The sequence below is a fragment of the Delphinus delphis genome, chromosome 6 (assembly GCF_949987515.2).
Source record: "Delphinus delphis chromosome 6, mDelDel1.2, whole genome shotgun sequence".
NCBI classification, from domain to species: domain Eukaryota; kingdom Metazoa; phylum Chordata; class Mammalia; order Artiodactyla; family Delphinidae; genus Delphinus; species Delphinus delphis.
Window position 1 is genome coordinate 54949505 of NC_082688.1, and position 16650 is coordinate 54966154.

General features: G+C 44.6%; 1 protein-coding gene across 1 annotated transcript in view; it reads left to right on the top strand.

Annotated features, from left to right (window-relative positions):
* The window catches only part of SLC1A1 (solute carrier family 1 member 1), a 63967-nt gene extending 51074 nt beyond the window's left edge, over positions 1-12893 (top strand). Inside the window, exons 9-12 of the mRNA XM_060014686.1 lie at positions 1071-1193; positions 1582-1776; positions 7452-7586; positions 9698-12893. Coding sequence (XP_059870669.1) covers positions 1071-1193; positions 1582-1776; positions 7452-7586; positions 9698-9944 — 700 coding nt within the window. The 3' untranslated portion in view covers positions 9945-12893. The remainder of the gene's footprint in view (positions 1-1070; positions 1194-1581; positions 1777-7451; positions 7587-9697) is intronic.
* The last annotated feature ends 3757 nt before the right edge of the window (positions 12894-16650 follow it).

Sequence of the window (16650 nt, forward strand, 5' to 3'; positions counted from 1 at the left end):
TTCTGCTCTATTGACCTATCTAGGTTTCTAACAGAAAACGAAGTCAGTTTCTCATAGTTCTAAGCCACAGGCTTTCTGTTTATAAGATCCTCTTTCCTGACCTCCAGGATCTGTATTTTCCATGACCATTTCTTATTATTTCAGCTTCACATAACTGATCTGTAAACTCTAAGCTCCCACTTACATGGCATCTGCTAAATCAGTCTCATTTCTTAAGCCCCCTGGCAAGGAATAGTTTGGAAGGTAGGAATGACAAAGAAAAGAGGGTCAGTCCTGAAGTATGACTGTGGAAAAGCAGGGATTACTTCCTCCTTATTGCACCCTGATTCTCCTCTTAGGTGGTGGGTGCCATCCAGCCAGACAGTGGCGTGGCCCAGGCTGAGTGCTGTGATAAGGGCTATAATACTATTGGCCACAGAGTCACCAAGGAGGGAAAGGTCAGCTTGACCTGGGAAGGTGAAGGAAGGCTTCCCAGAGGAGGGGCAAGTTTTGCTGAGTCTTAGAGGAGGAATAAGAATTCAACAGCAGGGGCTTCCCTGGTAGCGTAGTGGTTGAGAGTCCGCCTGCCGATGCAGGGGACACGGGTTCGTGCCCCGGTCCAGGAAGATCCCACATGCCGCGGAGCGGCTGGGCCCGTGAGCCATGGCCGCTGAGCCTGTGCGTCCGGAGGCTGTGCTTCGCAACGGGAGAGGCCACACAGTGAGAGGCCCGCATACCGAAAAAAAAAAAAAAAAAAGAATTCAACAGCAGAAGGAAGTGAAAGCACGTTAACACGTATAGCAGGAAGCGCAGGTACAGGGCTCAGCAGCATGACACAACTTGTTCTGTGAGCTCCTAAACATGGGCTCAGCTACTGGCTTAGCCATTAACTTTGACAAGATATTTGATTTGCTGAGTCTGTTCTTCCTCATATGTGCACTGGAGACATATATTCCTGTCCTCTTTTTCATATTCTCATTGGGTCATTATGAAAGTTGAATGATATATCACGAGTAAAACTGCTGTTTGAAAAAAAGAAGTAGTATGAAAGAATGATATTATCTATGAACCTGTTTCTCTCCTGTTTACAGGCTTGCAATCCACTCCATTGTAATTCTCCCACTGCTATATTTTCTAATTGTACGAAAGAACCCTTTCCGATTCGCCATGGGAATGGCCCAGGCTCTTCTGACAGCTGTCATGATCTCCTCCAGGTAAATAGAAGAGGGGTGTCTGGAAGAAGTCTGTGAACCAAGCCTTAGCAACTCTCACCTCACCTGATGAAGCACTGGCTGCAGCTGGTGGGTTTTGTAGCTGCCTTTAATTTGAAAAATGATGTCCATAGTCTCTGCCCATGTCCTTACACATATTCCCTCACCTACTGGATATTTCCTGCCCTCTTGGCAGAGCCTGCAGCCCGGAAGGGGTTATAGTGTAGCTGGGGGCAGTGGCAAGCACAGCGCCTTCTGATTCCTGGACCTGCCAAAAGTGCCATCATGCCTTGAGATCTCGGTTTAGTTTTTGGAACAGAGGTATCTCTTCAGGCAGGGATCGAGGACCAGCATTCCTAGACCATCAGTTCCTTTCTCTTTTATCACACAGTTCAGCAACACTGCCAGTCACTTTCCGCTGTGCTGAAGAGAAGAACCGGGTGGACAAGAGGATCACTAGATTTGTGTTACCCGTTGGTGCTACAATCAACATGGATGGGACTGCACTCTATGAAGCAGTGGCAGCTGTGTTTATTGCACAGTTGAATGACTTGGACTTGAGCATTGGGCAGATTGTCACTATCAGGTGGGGCATGAAATCACACTCCTTTTCATTTCTGTTACTGGAATTGCCTCAAGTGAAAATCATCTGTGAAGGGAGATCAAGGATGGTCCAGTGATAGGATGATTTTCTTGGTCTGCAAAGTCCCTTCCCAAGATTAAGCACAACTGTATTACAAGTAGTGGGATCGTGGTACATAAAACTGCTTCAGGTCTGGATAGCCAAAGGCATCCCTGTGTTCTCAGTCCAGTGCACCCACTAGGTGCTAGGCACAGAGTAGGTACCAAGGACTCAAGGTGGAATAAGGACCAGTCCCTGCTTTCAAGGGGTTCCTGGTAGAAAGGTAAGGTATGAAGATATCTAAATAAGTGCTGAGTGGTATGGTAAAGGCTATAATAGAGGTCTGAGTTGAGGGGGCACAAAGGGAACTGAAGAAGAAAGGGTTGGCTCTACCTGGGAAGGCGAGGAAAGGCTTCCTGGAAGAAGGGAACGTTTAGCTAAGTCTTAGAAGAGGAATAAGAATTTAGTAGTAGAAGGAAGGAAGCTAAAAGCATTTTGGAAAAAGGAATAGCATTAACAGGGGTCTTGATGTAACTATGGCCTAGTTACAGAGTACAGATTATTTGGTATGGTTGACATAAAGAGTACAATGTGAAGGCAGGGATCATATCCTGAAGGGCTTTGTGTGAGGAGCTCATGGAAGGGTCTTAGACAGTCTTTCATATTATGGACAGATTTGCATTTTAGAGAGGTAACTGGTAATATGGTGGATGGCCCCAGTGGGGGCAGGAACCATAAGCTAGAAGACCATTTAGAAGACTATTGCAAGTAAGGTATGAAAAGGCCTACATTAAGGTACTGACACGGGGGATGGAGAAGAGCTAATGAATTCAAGAGGCATTTACTGGATTCAGAGTGAGGGACAGAGGAAGGCTAAGATGACCCCCAGGATTGGTGGATGGTTCTGGATTGATGGATGGTGCTTACCAGAACAGGGACTAGTATAAGAGAAGCAAGTAGAGGTGGGAAGGTAAAGAGATTACACTTTTTGACACATTGAATTTGAAATGCCTTTAAGACATGCAGGTGGAAATATGCGGTGAGAAATGTGGTCACAACTGCAGATACAGAAGTCAGAGTCATCAGCTTGATGGTGCTCATCAAGCATGTGGGTCGTGAGTCAGTTATGTATTTGACCATGATTGGCTGTGACCTTGACCAAGTTACTCGAATTCTCTAAGCTTCTGTTTCTCACCTGTATAAATGAGGATAATAATAGTACCTACATTTTATGCTAGTGATAATTAAGTCAGATGATGCATATAAAATGCTTAGAACAGTGCCTACATCCTGAGCACTCAGTAAATGTTGGGAATGGATGACATTACGTAGGGAGAGTTTGTAGAGAAGAGAAAAAGATGAAGGACTGAGCCCTAGAAAAGCCTGATATTAGAGGCAGGCAGAAAGGGGAAAACCCAACAGGAGAATGAGGAGGAATAGAAAGGTAGTAAGAGAGCCATGAAACCATGGTGTCATGGAAACCCAGAGAAGAGAGATTTTCAAGGATGAAATGGTCAACAGAGTAAAATCTTGCAGAGGATTGTAGTCAAATGAAGACTGAAATTGTCTGCCCAAGTAGATGGTGAAAACGTCATTAGCGAATTTTTAAAAAATTTATTTATTTATTTTTGGCTGCGTTGGGTCTTCGTTGCTGCTCGCAGGCTTTCTCTAGTTGCGGCGAGTGGAGGCTACTCTTCGTTGTGGTGCACGGGCTTCTCATTGCAGTGGCTTCTCTTGTTGCGGAGCATAGGCTCTAGGTGTGTGGGCTTCAGTAGTTGTGGCGCGCGGTCTCAGTAGTTGTGGTGCACAGGCTTAGTTGCTCCACGGCATGTGGGATCTTCCTGGACCAGGGCTCGAACCCATGTCCCCTGCATTGGCAGGCGGATTCTTAACCATTGCACCACCAGGGAAGTCCTCATTAGTGAGTTTTGCCAGAGATGTTTCTCTGGAATAGCACTGTTCAATATCGTAGCCATTAGCCACACACACAAATTGGACAAAGCAGACAGCGAAGGTTCTGTCATTGTAGAAATAGATGCCATCATAGTGGAAAACTCTACTGGACAGTGCTGCTTTGAAGTAGTGGGTTGGGATTAGAGTTAATCCTGAGACTTCAGTTTAGAGTACAAGTTTAAGACTAAACCGGGTCCCCAGGCCTACACACAGTTGAATCCGAACCTTTCAGAGCTAATTCACTCTTGCATCCTCAGCACTTGACATAGGCATAAATCCCAGGCATAAAGTAAGTTCTTGCAGCATTCTAATGCAGTAAATTTTTAAATCTTCCCAACCCTAAGTCATAAAGTATGTACTGCAGTTTGCTTGAAATTAACTGAAGACAAGTACAAACTAGACCATTTGGCACACCAGCCAGGAAGCTATACCAGTGCCTCCTGATCTGTAAAATGTATTAGTGGCTATGGAAGCTAGACCCCAAGGAGCATGGGTAAAATTCTGTAATTTGAGTAGCAGCGAGTATGTTAAAATTGAAACCCTGAATCATGCCTGAGAAAGTTCCACAACCACTGTGGTTCCAGCAGTTGTTACTTTTACAAGTAACAAGTGCCTTTTCCCACCTCCCTCACCACAGCCTGTGGAACCCAGTCTGTGCTTAACTTATTTCCAAGGAGTGGTTGTATGAGGTACCAGTTCTTTGGGGTATTTGCCATTTGGGGGATGAATTCCCTTCCTCTGCCTCAGTCATAAGTTTCCTAGATGTTTCTAACCCTTTTTCTTTTTTTTTTTTTTTAACCTCACTGCTAGAGAAATAAACTTTGGGCCTAGAGACTAAATAATCAATTCACATGAAAAACCTCTCTCCCTGCTCTGGTGTATTCTTTTTTTTTTTTTTTAATTTATTTATTTTATTTATTTATTTATTTTGGCTGCATTGGGTCTTCGTTGCCACACGCGGGCTTTCTCTAGTTGCGGCGAGCGGGGGCTACTCTTCGTTGTGCTGCACAGGCTTCTCATTGCGGTGGCTTCTCTTGTTTCAGAGCATGGGCTCCAGAATGCAGGCTCAGTAGTTGTGGCACAGAGGCTTAGTTGCTCCGTGGCATGTGGGATCTTCCTGGACCAGGGCTCAAACCCGTGTCCCCTGCATTGGCAGGTGGATTCTTAACCACTGTGCCACCAAGGAAGCCCCTCTGGTGTATTCTTAAATCATACTTGCTGATAACTACTGGCCCAGAGCAAGTAACAACAACTGTGAGGCCCAGAGTAATCACTGACTTAAAAAATCCTCTGGCTCTACCTGGGAGAGAGTCAAATAATAAGTGTTTTTTTTTTTTTTTCTTCAATTTTACAAGTTACAGTTGTGGCTCATGTGGTTGATGGTTACAGAGATTTTTGGATCCATAGTTTATCTCTTTCTATGGTCCTTTTGGACTGGACATCAAAGAAACCATCCACCTAAAACATTCCCTTTCGTGGTTTTATCAAAATATTCACTTATCAAAGGTTACAACTGATTGAAAATGGGATAAAGTTTCTTATAACAAAAGATAATTATGGGATTTGGGGCCTAGAAAGAGCTTAGAGGGAAAAAGTAGCAGCAGTAGTAGTAGTAGATGTTTTTATGATAATTTTAATAGTAATACTAGCAGCAGTAGTAGTTGTAACAGCTGCTGACGTAGCAAAATGGCATCAGTTTTAAGCATCTACTACATCCAGGTGCTATACTTGATGCCTTACATATAATACCTCATCTAATCTTAACAGCAGCCCTGCAAAGCAGACATATTCTCCTCATCTTACAGGCAAGAAATTGAGACTCAGAGAAGTAACTTGCCTAAGGACACACCGTTAGTAAAACGGCAGAGCTGGATCTGTCTGCCTCTAAAACCTGTGCTCACTCTAGCTGACGACTCAGTCCCCAACCTGTATGGAGAGCTGAGTTTTAAATGGCCTGACCTAAAACTAGATCTCAGTGCTAGGAAAGAACTTTCTACCAATGATTATTGTGTTTTCTTCTGTGAAACCCTCTTAAGTCAAAGTGGGGTATGTTCAAGAAGAAGAAGTAGGTTTTTTATATTTTTACCCCCATCTGAAGATTTATAGTTCCAAGTTTCAGACCTAAGCCAGGCAAATGGCTGAAGTTTAATCAGCAAGGTCAAGGCTCAAGGGCAGAGTTTTCTTTGACTAAATGGATTTTGAGTTTCAAGCCCAGCCTCAATCCATAGGGACATGGTTAACCGTGATGTGTTGGGTCTTCCAAGAGGGATCAGTGGGTATGGACACAAATCACTTCTGACAAAGAAAACCCACTGATGCATTCACTTTAAATGTTTTCGACCACCACTGACATAAACTTAGGTTTTCCAAAGACTACTTAAGTCAGAACAGATCTAAAGGATTATGCAAGCCTGAAACTTTTAGAGGAATTGGGACAGCCCCAGAAATCTCTAATTTACTCTAAGTTGGTGGTCACAGCCACTGAAGGAAACCACACTTGTCAAAGAACTCTGGCCTGTGTTTGACCGTGCCCTCAGAGACCACCTGTGACACATCACTAGGCAGATGAATGAACAGTAGAATCAGCTTGGTGACAACTCTGAGGCTTTTTTAGCCCACAGAGTATGGATTTGTAGATAGAATCAGGGATTCTTCTAGTTTAAATTGACAGTGTCTCCATCTTCAGCTTTAAATCCAATGGCATCCTTGGCCCAAGGATGAGAAGGTGTATCCAGAAAATATAGGGGTCCCCTCAAGCTCATTCAAATCCAGGGACATTTCAGGGCAGGGCAAACCCTTGTTTTCTCCAAAATGACCAGATTTAAATCAGGAAGATGTTGCAGATGAAAAACTGCACATTCCAAAGAGAAAAATCCCTAGTGCCACATTTGATCTGCGCAAGAGGGATCTTTTTAAATACAAGGTAACGAAGTTCATTTGGCTGCCTCTCCTGGATTCCAGATCTTTCTTCCTTTTGCACAAAGTGCATCCACTGGCAAAAAGGAGCAGTCGGGAATAAACACTTGTACCTTGGACAGGAGTCACAGCTATTTCTCAACTCAGTGCCCTAAAGGGCAGCTCCCAGAGAGGTCAAGAGACTTGTGATGTAAAAGAAAGTACATTGAAACCTGTTTGGCCAGTGCCTCATTCCTTTGCCTTCACCTGGAATACCCTTGCCCATCCACCCCCATCCCTACCCCTTCACCATCCTTCAAGGCAGTGTAAATTCCTGGCACACATTAGATGCTCAATAAATGATTGCCTGGGTGAATAGATGGAGGAAGGGAGGAAGAAAGCAGGTGGAGAGGTACTTGGCACTTGTTTAGGATGGATGGCTACATGGATGGGTGGATAAAGCCCTCCATTAACACCTCGGTTGGTAAACTCTTGCCTTCCTGTTAAGTGTCTCTCTAGCTCATTTTTTGTGTGCCACTCACGCAGTTCCTCTCCACTTCCTCATGTTAGAATGACTTGCCATATCTCCCCCCTGGAAAAAGATCATGCTCTTCTCAGTCTTCCACAGCTGTCTGATGAGGCAGAGCTTGTGCCCAGCAGAGAACAGATTCTGACTGGCCAGTCTAGGGATAGAGCAGTAACAGCCAACAGGACTAACCGTTTTGGACCAGGGCCCTTGAAGGGAGAAATGGGTGTCTGACTCCTTTTGTGTTGGTGTGTTTTGTCTACAGTGTCACGGCCACAGCTGCCAGCATCGGAGCTGCCGGTGTGCCCCAGGCCGGCCTGGTGACCATGGTGATCGTGCTGAGTGCCGTGGGCCTGCCCGCTGAGGATGTCACCCTCATCATCGCTGTCGACTGGCTCCTGTGAGTTGGGATAAACGCACTGCCTCTGGCGAACGGGAAGGCAGGCTTCCTAGCCATGCATAATCTGCAGTCTGTCATCATTCTTCCCTTAGATTGCTTAATGAGCCATCTGTTGCTGCTTTAATTTCCCTCTGACCAGGCCATCTGATAACATGCTTAAAAACTAACTCCTCATAACTGCAAGCAGTGATTTTATAAAGCTTGTGATCTCCGTTAACTCATTATACCTGGTAATGCTCAAGGTTAGGAGCTGGGTGTGGGATGAGATAAACATAAAATAATAAGGTGAAGAAGCTGGGCAAGGCCCCAGACATTCCAAACCCAATAGGCCACCCTAGCCTATCCCAGCATCATAGGTTCAGAACCACCTGGTTCAACGTCAGCCTACCTTCCCAAGATCGTCAGCACCATGAGGGCAGTAGCACAAGCAAAGGCTTTGGGGTAAGACTAATTTGGATTTGAATCCTGGTTCAGTGTCTTACTGGCTCTTTGACCTTGAGCAAGTTCCTTAACCTCTCTGGGGGCCAGCTGCATTACCTATGAGATGGGAAAGATTCTGTCTAGTTCATGGGGTTGGTATAAGGACTGAGTGAGCTAAAATGAGAGGAGTGTCCAGAACAGTGTCTGGCTGGCAGTATGTGTTCAATTAACAGCAAGTTTAATTGTTATGATTAGAATGAGTTGGACCATTCAGGCCTGAACCAACAATTCATTCTCTCTCTCTAACAACAGACACACACATGCACACACCTACCTAAGGAACACAGCAGAACATCTGGGTAAGAACATGCCTTTTGTGACCCCCAAGGTTAAAGTTAGAATGAGCCTGGTTCCTGGCTTTAACCTTGATACCCACTCTGTGCAGTGGTCTTCCAGCATCTGGGTGTGGCTCTGTCCCCTGGCCATCAGGGGATAGTTTGCTCCATATTGAGCCTTCACTCAGAACCAGCCAGCTTTACTGGGGAGTACAGTGCTATGTAGTTTGCAAGTAGCAGCTGAAATAGTAGAAAGGGAAGCAGAAACATTCCATGTGGCTTTGAAGATACCATCACATCCCAGAAGGCAGAAGCTTCTGCACTTGGGAAGCTGCTATGGGGCCCCCTCAGCAGCTAGCTGGTTCTTCAAGGCCCAACTGAGGTGGCACCTTTCTTGCCAAGATACCCTACCATTGAGGCAGGTGCTTCAATTTTTCTTCCTAGTGGTGATGGTGGATTTGCACTTCTCTCCTTTCCCTGGTTCTTCCTGAAACACAAGTGACCTTCACTTCCAAGACATCCAGAGAAGTCAAAGGCCTGACCTGATCCACGGACAAGAAGACACTAGCTGGTCCACACCAGGGTCTAGTTCAATCCATGTTCTAAATAGCAGGAGGGCACCCAGAATGGACGTGTGTAAGCACGTGCGTAAGCGTTTTCTGTCCTGCAGGTGTAGCTTTCACAGTATTCATGTACACATTTCCTAGCAACAGTGCTCCAGCATCCAGGATGCCTCCTTCACCTACTCGGCTTCCTGCCACCAGCCTCTCCTCTGGGCTGTCTGGGGGGTACCACTGGCTGAGAGTGCCACAAGGAGTAAGCTTTTCCCAGGCTGGCTGGGGTTTTGACCCTGTGCTCAGTGGTGTCCCTGTTGGCTTGCTCATGGAGTGACCTTGTGTGGGAAAGAAAGGAGCACACCGGGGACACACACACCACCCACAAAACATCCAAGTTCTCTCATCTTAGCCAAAAGAAGGCTCAGAAATGCCCATAAGAAAGAGGTTGGGTGAAAGACTAATGAATCCTGACCCTCCCTCAGCTCCCCCCAAATATCTGTGAAGACGGTGTTCACATTTCTTTGGGAGGAGAGGAGGGAATTTAGGGAGCTCAGTGCTGAATTCAGGAGATTCAGTGTGACTGACGGGGACCCAGGGCAGCCTGTGTGCTCATTCTGTGCCTTTACAAACCACCTCTGGCCCAGGCCTGTGAAGTGGAGAGCCTCTGGTCAGCCAGCCCTGGGGACAGCACTTTGTGCTTTGCTTAATTTGTAATTGAATTCCTTGGGTCCTTTCCCATCTCCAACTTGAAGGAAAATGAAATCCGGGCCTTCTGTCTGACTTCCTCTGTCCTCCCCAGGGATCGGTTCAGGACCATGGTGAATGTCCTCGGCGATGCATTCGGGACTGGCATCGTGGAGAAGCTCTCTAAGAAGGAGCTGGAGCAGATGGATGTTTCATCTGAGGTCAACATCGTGAACCCCTTTGCCTTGGAATCCACGACACTCGACAGTGAAGACTTGGACACCAAGAAGTCCTATGTCAACGGAGGCTTTGCCGTCGACAAGTCCGACACCATCTCATTCACCCAGACCTCACAGTTCTAGGGCCGTGGCTTTGGAAAACTGGGAGTGGTGAAGGACCTCTCCAGGAGAGTCATCTCTTAGCAAATTCAAACATTAAGTAAGGAAAAGAAAAACACTAACAGCCAACTGTACATTTGATTTGATATACAGACCTCTGGATTATTTTCTATATTTGGATTCACAGCTTTTGCTCTCCAAGTTCTGGGATTTGGGGGTGGGGTAAGATGAGAGAAAATTGATTGAAAGGAAAGCTGTATTATCTGGAATTTTTAAATCCTGTGGGAGACAGAGTTAGGAAGTATTTAAAGTAGTAACTGTTTTAATTAGGTAATATCAATAGATGTGAAAGAGAAACTGCTTTCTCATGCACAGACCAGTGTTTCGGTTTTTTTAAAAAAATATTCTGTCATTACTCAGGCTTTATTGCCATGGATTTCCTTTGACCTCTCACATTTTTATAGATTATAATGCATCTAAACACCCCGCCCCCCCGCAAGTTAATGTGCCAAATTGTCCACTTTGAACTCATCTCAGGCCAATTTCAAAGAAACTACTCTGAAAGAAAACAGACCAGCACGGTTCTGCAGTAACAGTTTTAAGATGTATGTGAGGTCTGGGGAGAAGAGAGAAGGGTTCTTTTTTTCAATGTACTGTATTGGGACGCTGGTAACTATTAACCCAGTGTTCAGTATAGAGCTAGATAGATATATATATATATATATAAATATATATATATATATAAATATGTATATATTTATTATTTTCATATAGTTTGCCAGACAGAGATCACAATTGAACTGTCAACGTGAAATACAGAGCTCTCCTTGTACTTGAATAATAACTACAATTTCAATCCAGATCTGCTTTGGGGCTTAATCAGAACCCCTCTCTCATAAGCATAAGAATGAGAAATCATGTTGTTTGGTCGTTTCACGTTTGTGTATCAGCCCCAAAGCAGAGATGTTATTCTGGTGATACTCTGAGGTGGCATGGCCCACTCATTTACAACTTCCAGATTCTACTTCTGGGAGGGAATCCATATCAGCTCTATATAAGACTATATACAAAGTTGTCACTCATATAAGGTTGGATGTGTTTTTATCCAACTGGATGTGTTTAATATAATAATTATATTATCCAACTATAATTCTTCCAAAGTCAATTATACCTGCTTAAAAAGACAGTACTTTGCCCTTTCCTACCCACCAGGCCCAAACAACAATGGCAAGCTACCAGCTAAGTTGTATTTTAATATGGGTTTGATGGACTGAACAAGCCACATTGGCCAGAAAAGCACTGTCCCTACCCTAGATTCTTGCAGAGTAAATCCCACAACATGAGACATTGGTATCAGTGGTTCAGGGAAATTCTCCCATTGTATGAAACTTGTGTCCTCCTCCAGGGAAGTTTGTTCTAACTAACTAGTAGTCTAGTAATCTTGGCCCCTGCTCATTGAAATCCGTTGCCTGTCATTCTTCTGCTCATTTGTGAAGACAGCGTATTGAAGTCTGTGCTCGGCTCTCATCCTGTAAATAATGCTTACCATATACTTGTGTTTACACCGAGATCCAAAATAGTCCTGTTTCTGCAGTATTGCGTAGCCAATTTAAGCCTGTGCTTTTATATTTAAGAAACCAGAAACTGTGCCAAAGATCATGGAATAGTAAAACAAAATGCTCAGTATTGACCACCTGCACCTGAAATCTACAAGAGGATGATACCAAATGGTCATGTACACATAAATTATGGACCCATGATTCAATGTGAATTTTAACATGCAAATATTGTGTTGTTGTTTAGGAAGTAAATATAAATACAGTTGAATCAGTAATTTATCTTGGGCTGAATGGTTCTACCCCCTTGGCAGCCTGCTCTGATTTGAGGCACTGGAGTTGACAGAGCCATTCGTGAACTGCAGGTCATCCTTATTTTGGAGTGAGTTTGTAACCAGCCTCTTAACACACTGTGCTGTTAACTCATAAAAGAGAACAATGTTCCATTTCAGTCTCAATAAACATTTCCATCATTCTTTCTTCTCTGCCTTTTCCTTCCCTAATCTGTTCTTTTATCTCATGCACTCCGATGGGTGTGGGAAGGGAGAGACCTGGTCAGCTGATAGTCACACGTGAAACATCTCATTGCCCTAGTAATTCCAGAGACTGCAGGAGGCAGGGGTTGTATCTTATACTCCTTAGCATATCTCGTCCCATACCCCCCAGGGCACATTACAATACTGAGCACGTAGTATTACTAAAAACAAACTGATATCTCATTGTAGTTTTGATTTGCATTTCTCTAATGATTAATGATGTTGAGCATTCTCTCATGTGTTTGTTGGCAATCTGTATATCTTCTTTGGAGAAATGTCTTTTTAGGTCTTCTGCCCATTTTTGGATTGGGTCGTTTGTTTTTTTCATATTGAGCTGCATGAACTGCTTGTAAATTTTAGAGATTAATCCTTTGTCAGTTGCTTCGTTTGCAAATATTTTCTCCCATTCTGAGGGTTGTCTTTTTGTCTTGTTTATGTTTTCCTTTGCTGTGCAAAAGCTTTTAAGTTTCATTAGGTCCCATTTGTTTATTTTTGTTTTTATTTCCATTTCTCTAGGAGGTGGGTCAAAAAGGATCTTGTTGTGATTTATGTCATAGAGTGTTCTGCCTATGTTTTCCTCTAAAAGTTTGATGGTGTCTGGCCTTACATTTAGGTCTTTAATCCATTTTGAGTTTATTTTTGTGTATGGTGTTAGGGAGTGTTCTAATTTCATTCTTTTACATGTAGCTGTCCAGTTTTTCCAGTATCACTTATTAAAGAGGCTGCCTTTTCTCCACTGTATATTTCTGCCTTCTTTATCAAAGATAAGGTGACCATATGTGTGTGGGTTTATCTCTGGGCTTTCTGTCCTGTTCCATGATCTATATTTCTGTTTTTGTGCCAGTACCATACTGTCTTGATTATTATAGCTTTGTAGTATAGTCTGAAGTCCAGGAGCCTGATTACTCCAGCTCTGTTTTTTTTTTCTCACACCAGTCAGAATGACCATCATCAAAAAGTATACAAACAATAAAGGCTGGAGAGGGTGTGGAGAAAAGGGAACCCTCTTGCACTGTTGGTGGGAATGTAAATTGATACAGCCACTATGGAGAACATGGAGGTTCCTTAAAAAACTAAAAATAGAACTACCATATGACCCAGCAATCCCACTACTGGGCATATACCCTGAGAAAACCATAATTCAACAAGAGTCATGTACCAAAATGTTCAGTGCAGCTCTGTTTACAATAGCCAGGACATGGAAGCAACCTAAGTGTCCATCGACAGATGAATGGATAAAGAAGATGTGGCACATATATACAATGGAATATTACCCAGCCATAAAAAGAAACGAAATTGAGTTATTTGTAGTGAGGTGGATGGACCTGGAATCTGTCATACAGAGTGATGTAAGTCAGAAAGAGAAAAACAAATACCATATGCTAACACATATATACGGAATCTAAAAAAAAAAAAAAAAAGTCATGAAGAACCTAGGGGCAAGACGGGAATAAAGATGCAGACCTACTGGAGAATGGACTTGAGGAGGATACGGGGAGGGGGAAGGGTAAGCTGGGACAAAGTGAGAGAGTGGCATGGACATATATATACTACCAAATGTAAAATAGCTAGCTAATGGGAAGCAGCCACATAGCACCGGGAGATCAGCTCGGTGCTTTGTGACCATCTAGAGGGGTGGGATAGGGAGGGTGGGAGGGAGGAAGCTGCAAGAGGGAAGAGATATGGAGACATATGTATAACTGACTCACTTTGTTATAAAGCAGAAACTAACACACCATTGTAAAGCAGTTATACTCCAATAAAGATGTTAAAAAAAAAAACAGTGATTGCAAGCAAGGCTACAGAACCAGTTCAGTTAATCGTCAGGGCTGGGACCATATGACTCAATGAACAAAGGATGTCATCATTCGCCATGTTGAACTCCCCTCATGCAAGGACAAACGAGCTTTCACAACAAGGAGTTCTCACCATGAATCCAGCACTTCCAGCAATGACACCTATTACAGTCTTTCCTAGAAGGCGTCCCACTAAAATAGGTGTGATATTTACCTCAGTTCAAGATATCAGTCTAAATAAGTGCCAGTTCCTGGAGGAAAAGGAACAGGGATGTTGATTTTGGGGTGGGGGAAGGGGGGGTGGTTTCCTAAAAATGCTGTTTACAAACATAATACTCCAATGACAGGAAATGAGAGCAGAAAGCATCTCTTGTTGGCCTAAGCAAGAAGTGGTTAACCTCGTCCCAACTCCTGTCAAGAGACCTTAGTTGCCCTGTCACTTTACTGAAGGACTCTGAATTCATCTTTTTCAAACCCTTGAGGTTGAATTATCCAGCATGCACCAGCCTCAGGGACAATCAAGTGACAACCAAGGGGTGGCAGAAAGTAGCAGAAAGGTCATGAGGTTTGGAGACAGGACAGACCAGGGTTTGGAAACTGGCTCGGACACTCAGCTTTTCTGAGCCTAAGTGTCCTCAGCAAAAAAAAAAGGGGGGGATGGGGGGAGGGGAATGCTTTCCTCAATAATTAAATGAGATGAGCATAATAACAGCTAACACTTACTGAGTGCCTGTTTTGTGCCAGGCACTGATTTGAAGGGCTTTAAATGCATTAACTCATTTGCTTATGACAACAACATTATGAAATAGGTGGTACCATTGACTCCATCTCACATAGATGGACACTGAGGCACAAAAAAAGGTTACGTTATTTGCTCAAGTCACTCAGCCAGTAAATGGTAAAACCAGGATTCAAATCCAGGTGCTCTCACTCCAGGGCCCTCAACCTTAACACCGCCTACTAATGCCCTTGGGAAGCACCTGATACAGCACCTGGCAAACTGAGGCAGTAAATACAGGAATAAAAGAGAGAAAAAGAGGGGGCAGGAAGAAGGAAAAAGACCTTTACTCCATTTCTCTCCTGGGATTCCAGGTCTCCCAGAGTTAGTTGGTAAGGTCTTTAAAAGACTGTAGCTCGGGGCTTCCCTGGTGGCACAGTGGTTGAGAGTCCGCCTGCCGATTCAGGGGATGCGGGTTTGTGCCCCGGTCCGGGAAGATCCCACATGCCGCAGAGCGGCTGGGCCCGTGAGCCATGGCCGCTGAGCCTTTGCGTCTGGAGCCTGGGCTCCACAGCGGGAGAGGCCACAACGGTGAGAGGCCCGCATACCACAAAAAAAAAACAAAACAAAACAGACTGTAGCTCTCCCAAGTCCCTGGACGTTGCCCTTGTCCTGGCCTCCTCTGTGGAAGGACCTAGAATAAACCACTCCACACCCCCACCCAGGCTGAGCAAGACGTGCAGTGACATACCTTGGCTGAGCCAAAAGCAGCTCCAGCCAGTCAAAAACCAAAGACCCATCACGTATGTTTCAGCTCTCCTACCTTAGAGCGAACTCCGCCCTGCCAGAGGTCTCCCTTCTTCCTCTTCATTTGAAAATCCTAATCCTGGTACCTGAGCCGCCTAGCAGCCCCCAGTTCCCCACACCGTCTCTGGGCAGGCATGGTGGCCCTCAGTGCTGCCATCTCAGAGCTCCTGGAATTGAGACACACAAAACAAACCCTGCCACAGAATATACTGTATTCCTTCTGCCCACAGCGTCTTGGAGAGGCAAAGCTGTGGTCACCACAGAGAGCAAATAAATGAGCCCTGGCAGGTGATTCTCATGGTGAATGATGAGGAGGGTTGATATTATACTATGGGCTACAGGGTACTTTTAAAATAAAGATAAGAGAAAGAAAAGTACATAAATATACATTTATGAATATAAAAATATACTTACGGGGGTGCTGCAGGATCACTCTAAAAACACAGAAGCCCAAGGGGGAAATTTCGGACTGCTGAAGAAGCTCCGACAAGCCAGCCATCCATTTGCACCAGGGTAAAGCGCCTGTCCTAGGTATGACCCTGCTTTTGCCAAATTTCCTAGTTCTGAAGGTGAAACCAAGCACAGGCTCTTTCCTCTGATGATCGAAGTAACTACTGCTTCCCCTAGGCCCCATGTGGAGGGGCCGGGGGAGCAGACCAAGGAGCAGTAAGATTGCAGCTCCGCTCACTGTCAGCAGGGTTCCCACTCCATGGGAAGAGGCGACGGAGTTCTCTCCAAGACCTGCACATCCCCCAGGAGTGCTGGGATGGGCCCCCCATTCAGGGAAGGACAGCAGTCCCGTCAAGCAGTACTAGCAGGTTCACTGGTCACACATGGACTAGAGAGCACGTCCTTTCCTCGGGCTGCCCTCAGAGAGGTCAGAGGGCTCCTTTAATGGAACTAATCAAGAACAGCCATGACTATTAGTAAGAGCGGCCAGGCATTCAGGGGCTAGGTGAACTTGCATACATAATCCATCAGTCCTCCCCAATTATGCATTTAAAACCGACCAACTTCTCTTATGTTAAACATATCATGTACACTCTCATTTTTAAAATCTTATTTATAATTCAGGGTCTATAGGCTTCAGCTAACTTTGGGTCAGTCCGGTGACAATAGGGAAATGGTCTTACTGTATGGTGGCTTTTGCTTGGAGGGCCCAGGCTCCACCAAGGAGATTTTCCCAGGAGCCTCTGTAAACCCAGACCCTGTAAAATACATTTGTAAAATACGGTCCAGGCTTTGATAGATCTGCCGCTGTGAAAGTCAAGAAAACAGTAATAAACTGAAGCAAGACAGGTGGGGATATTTATTATG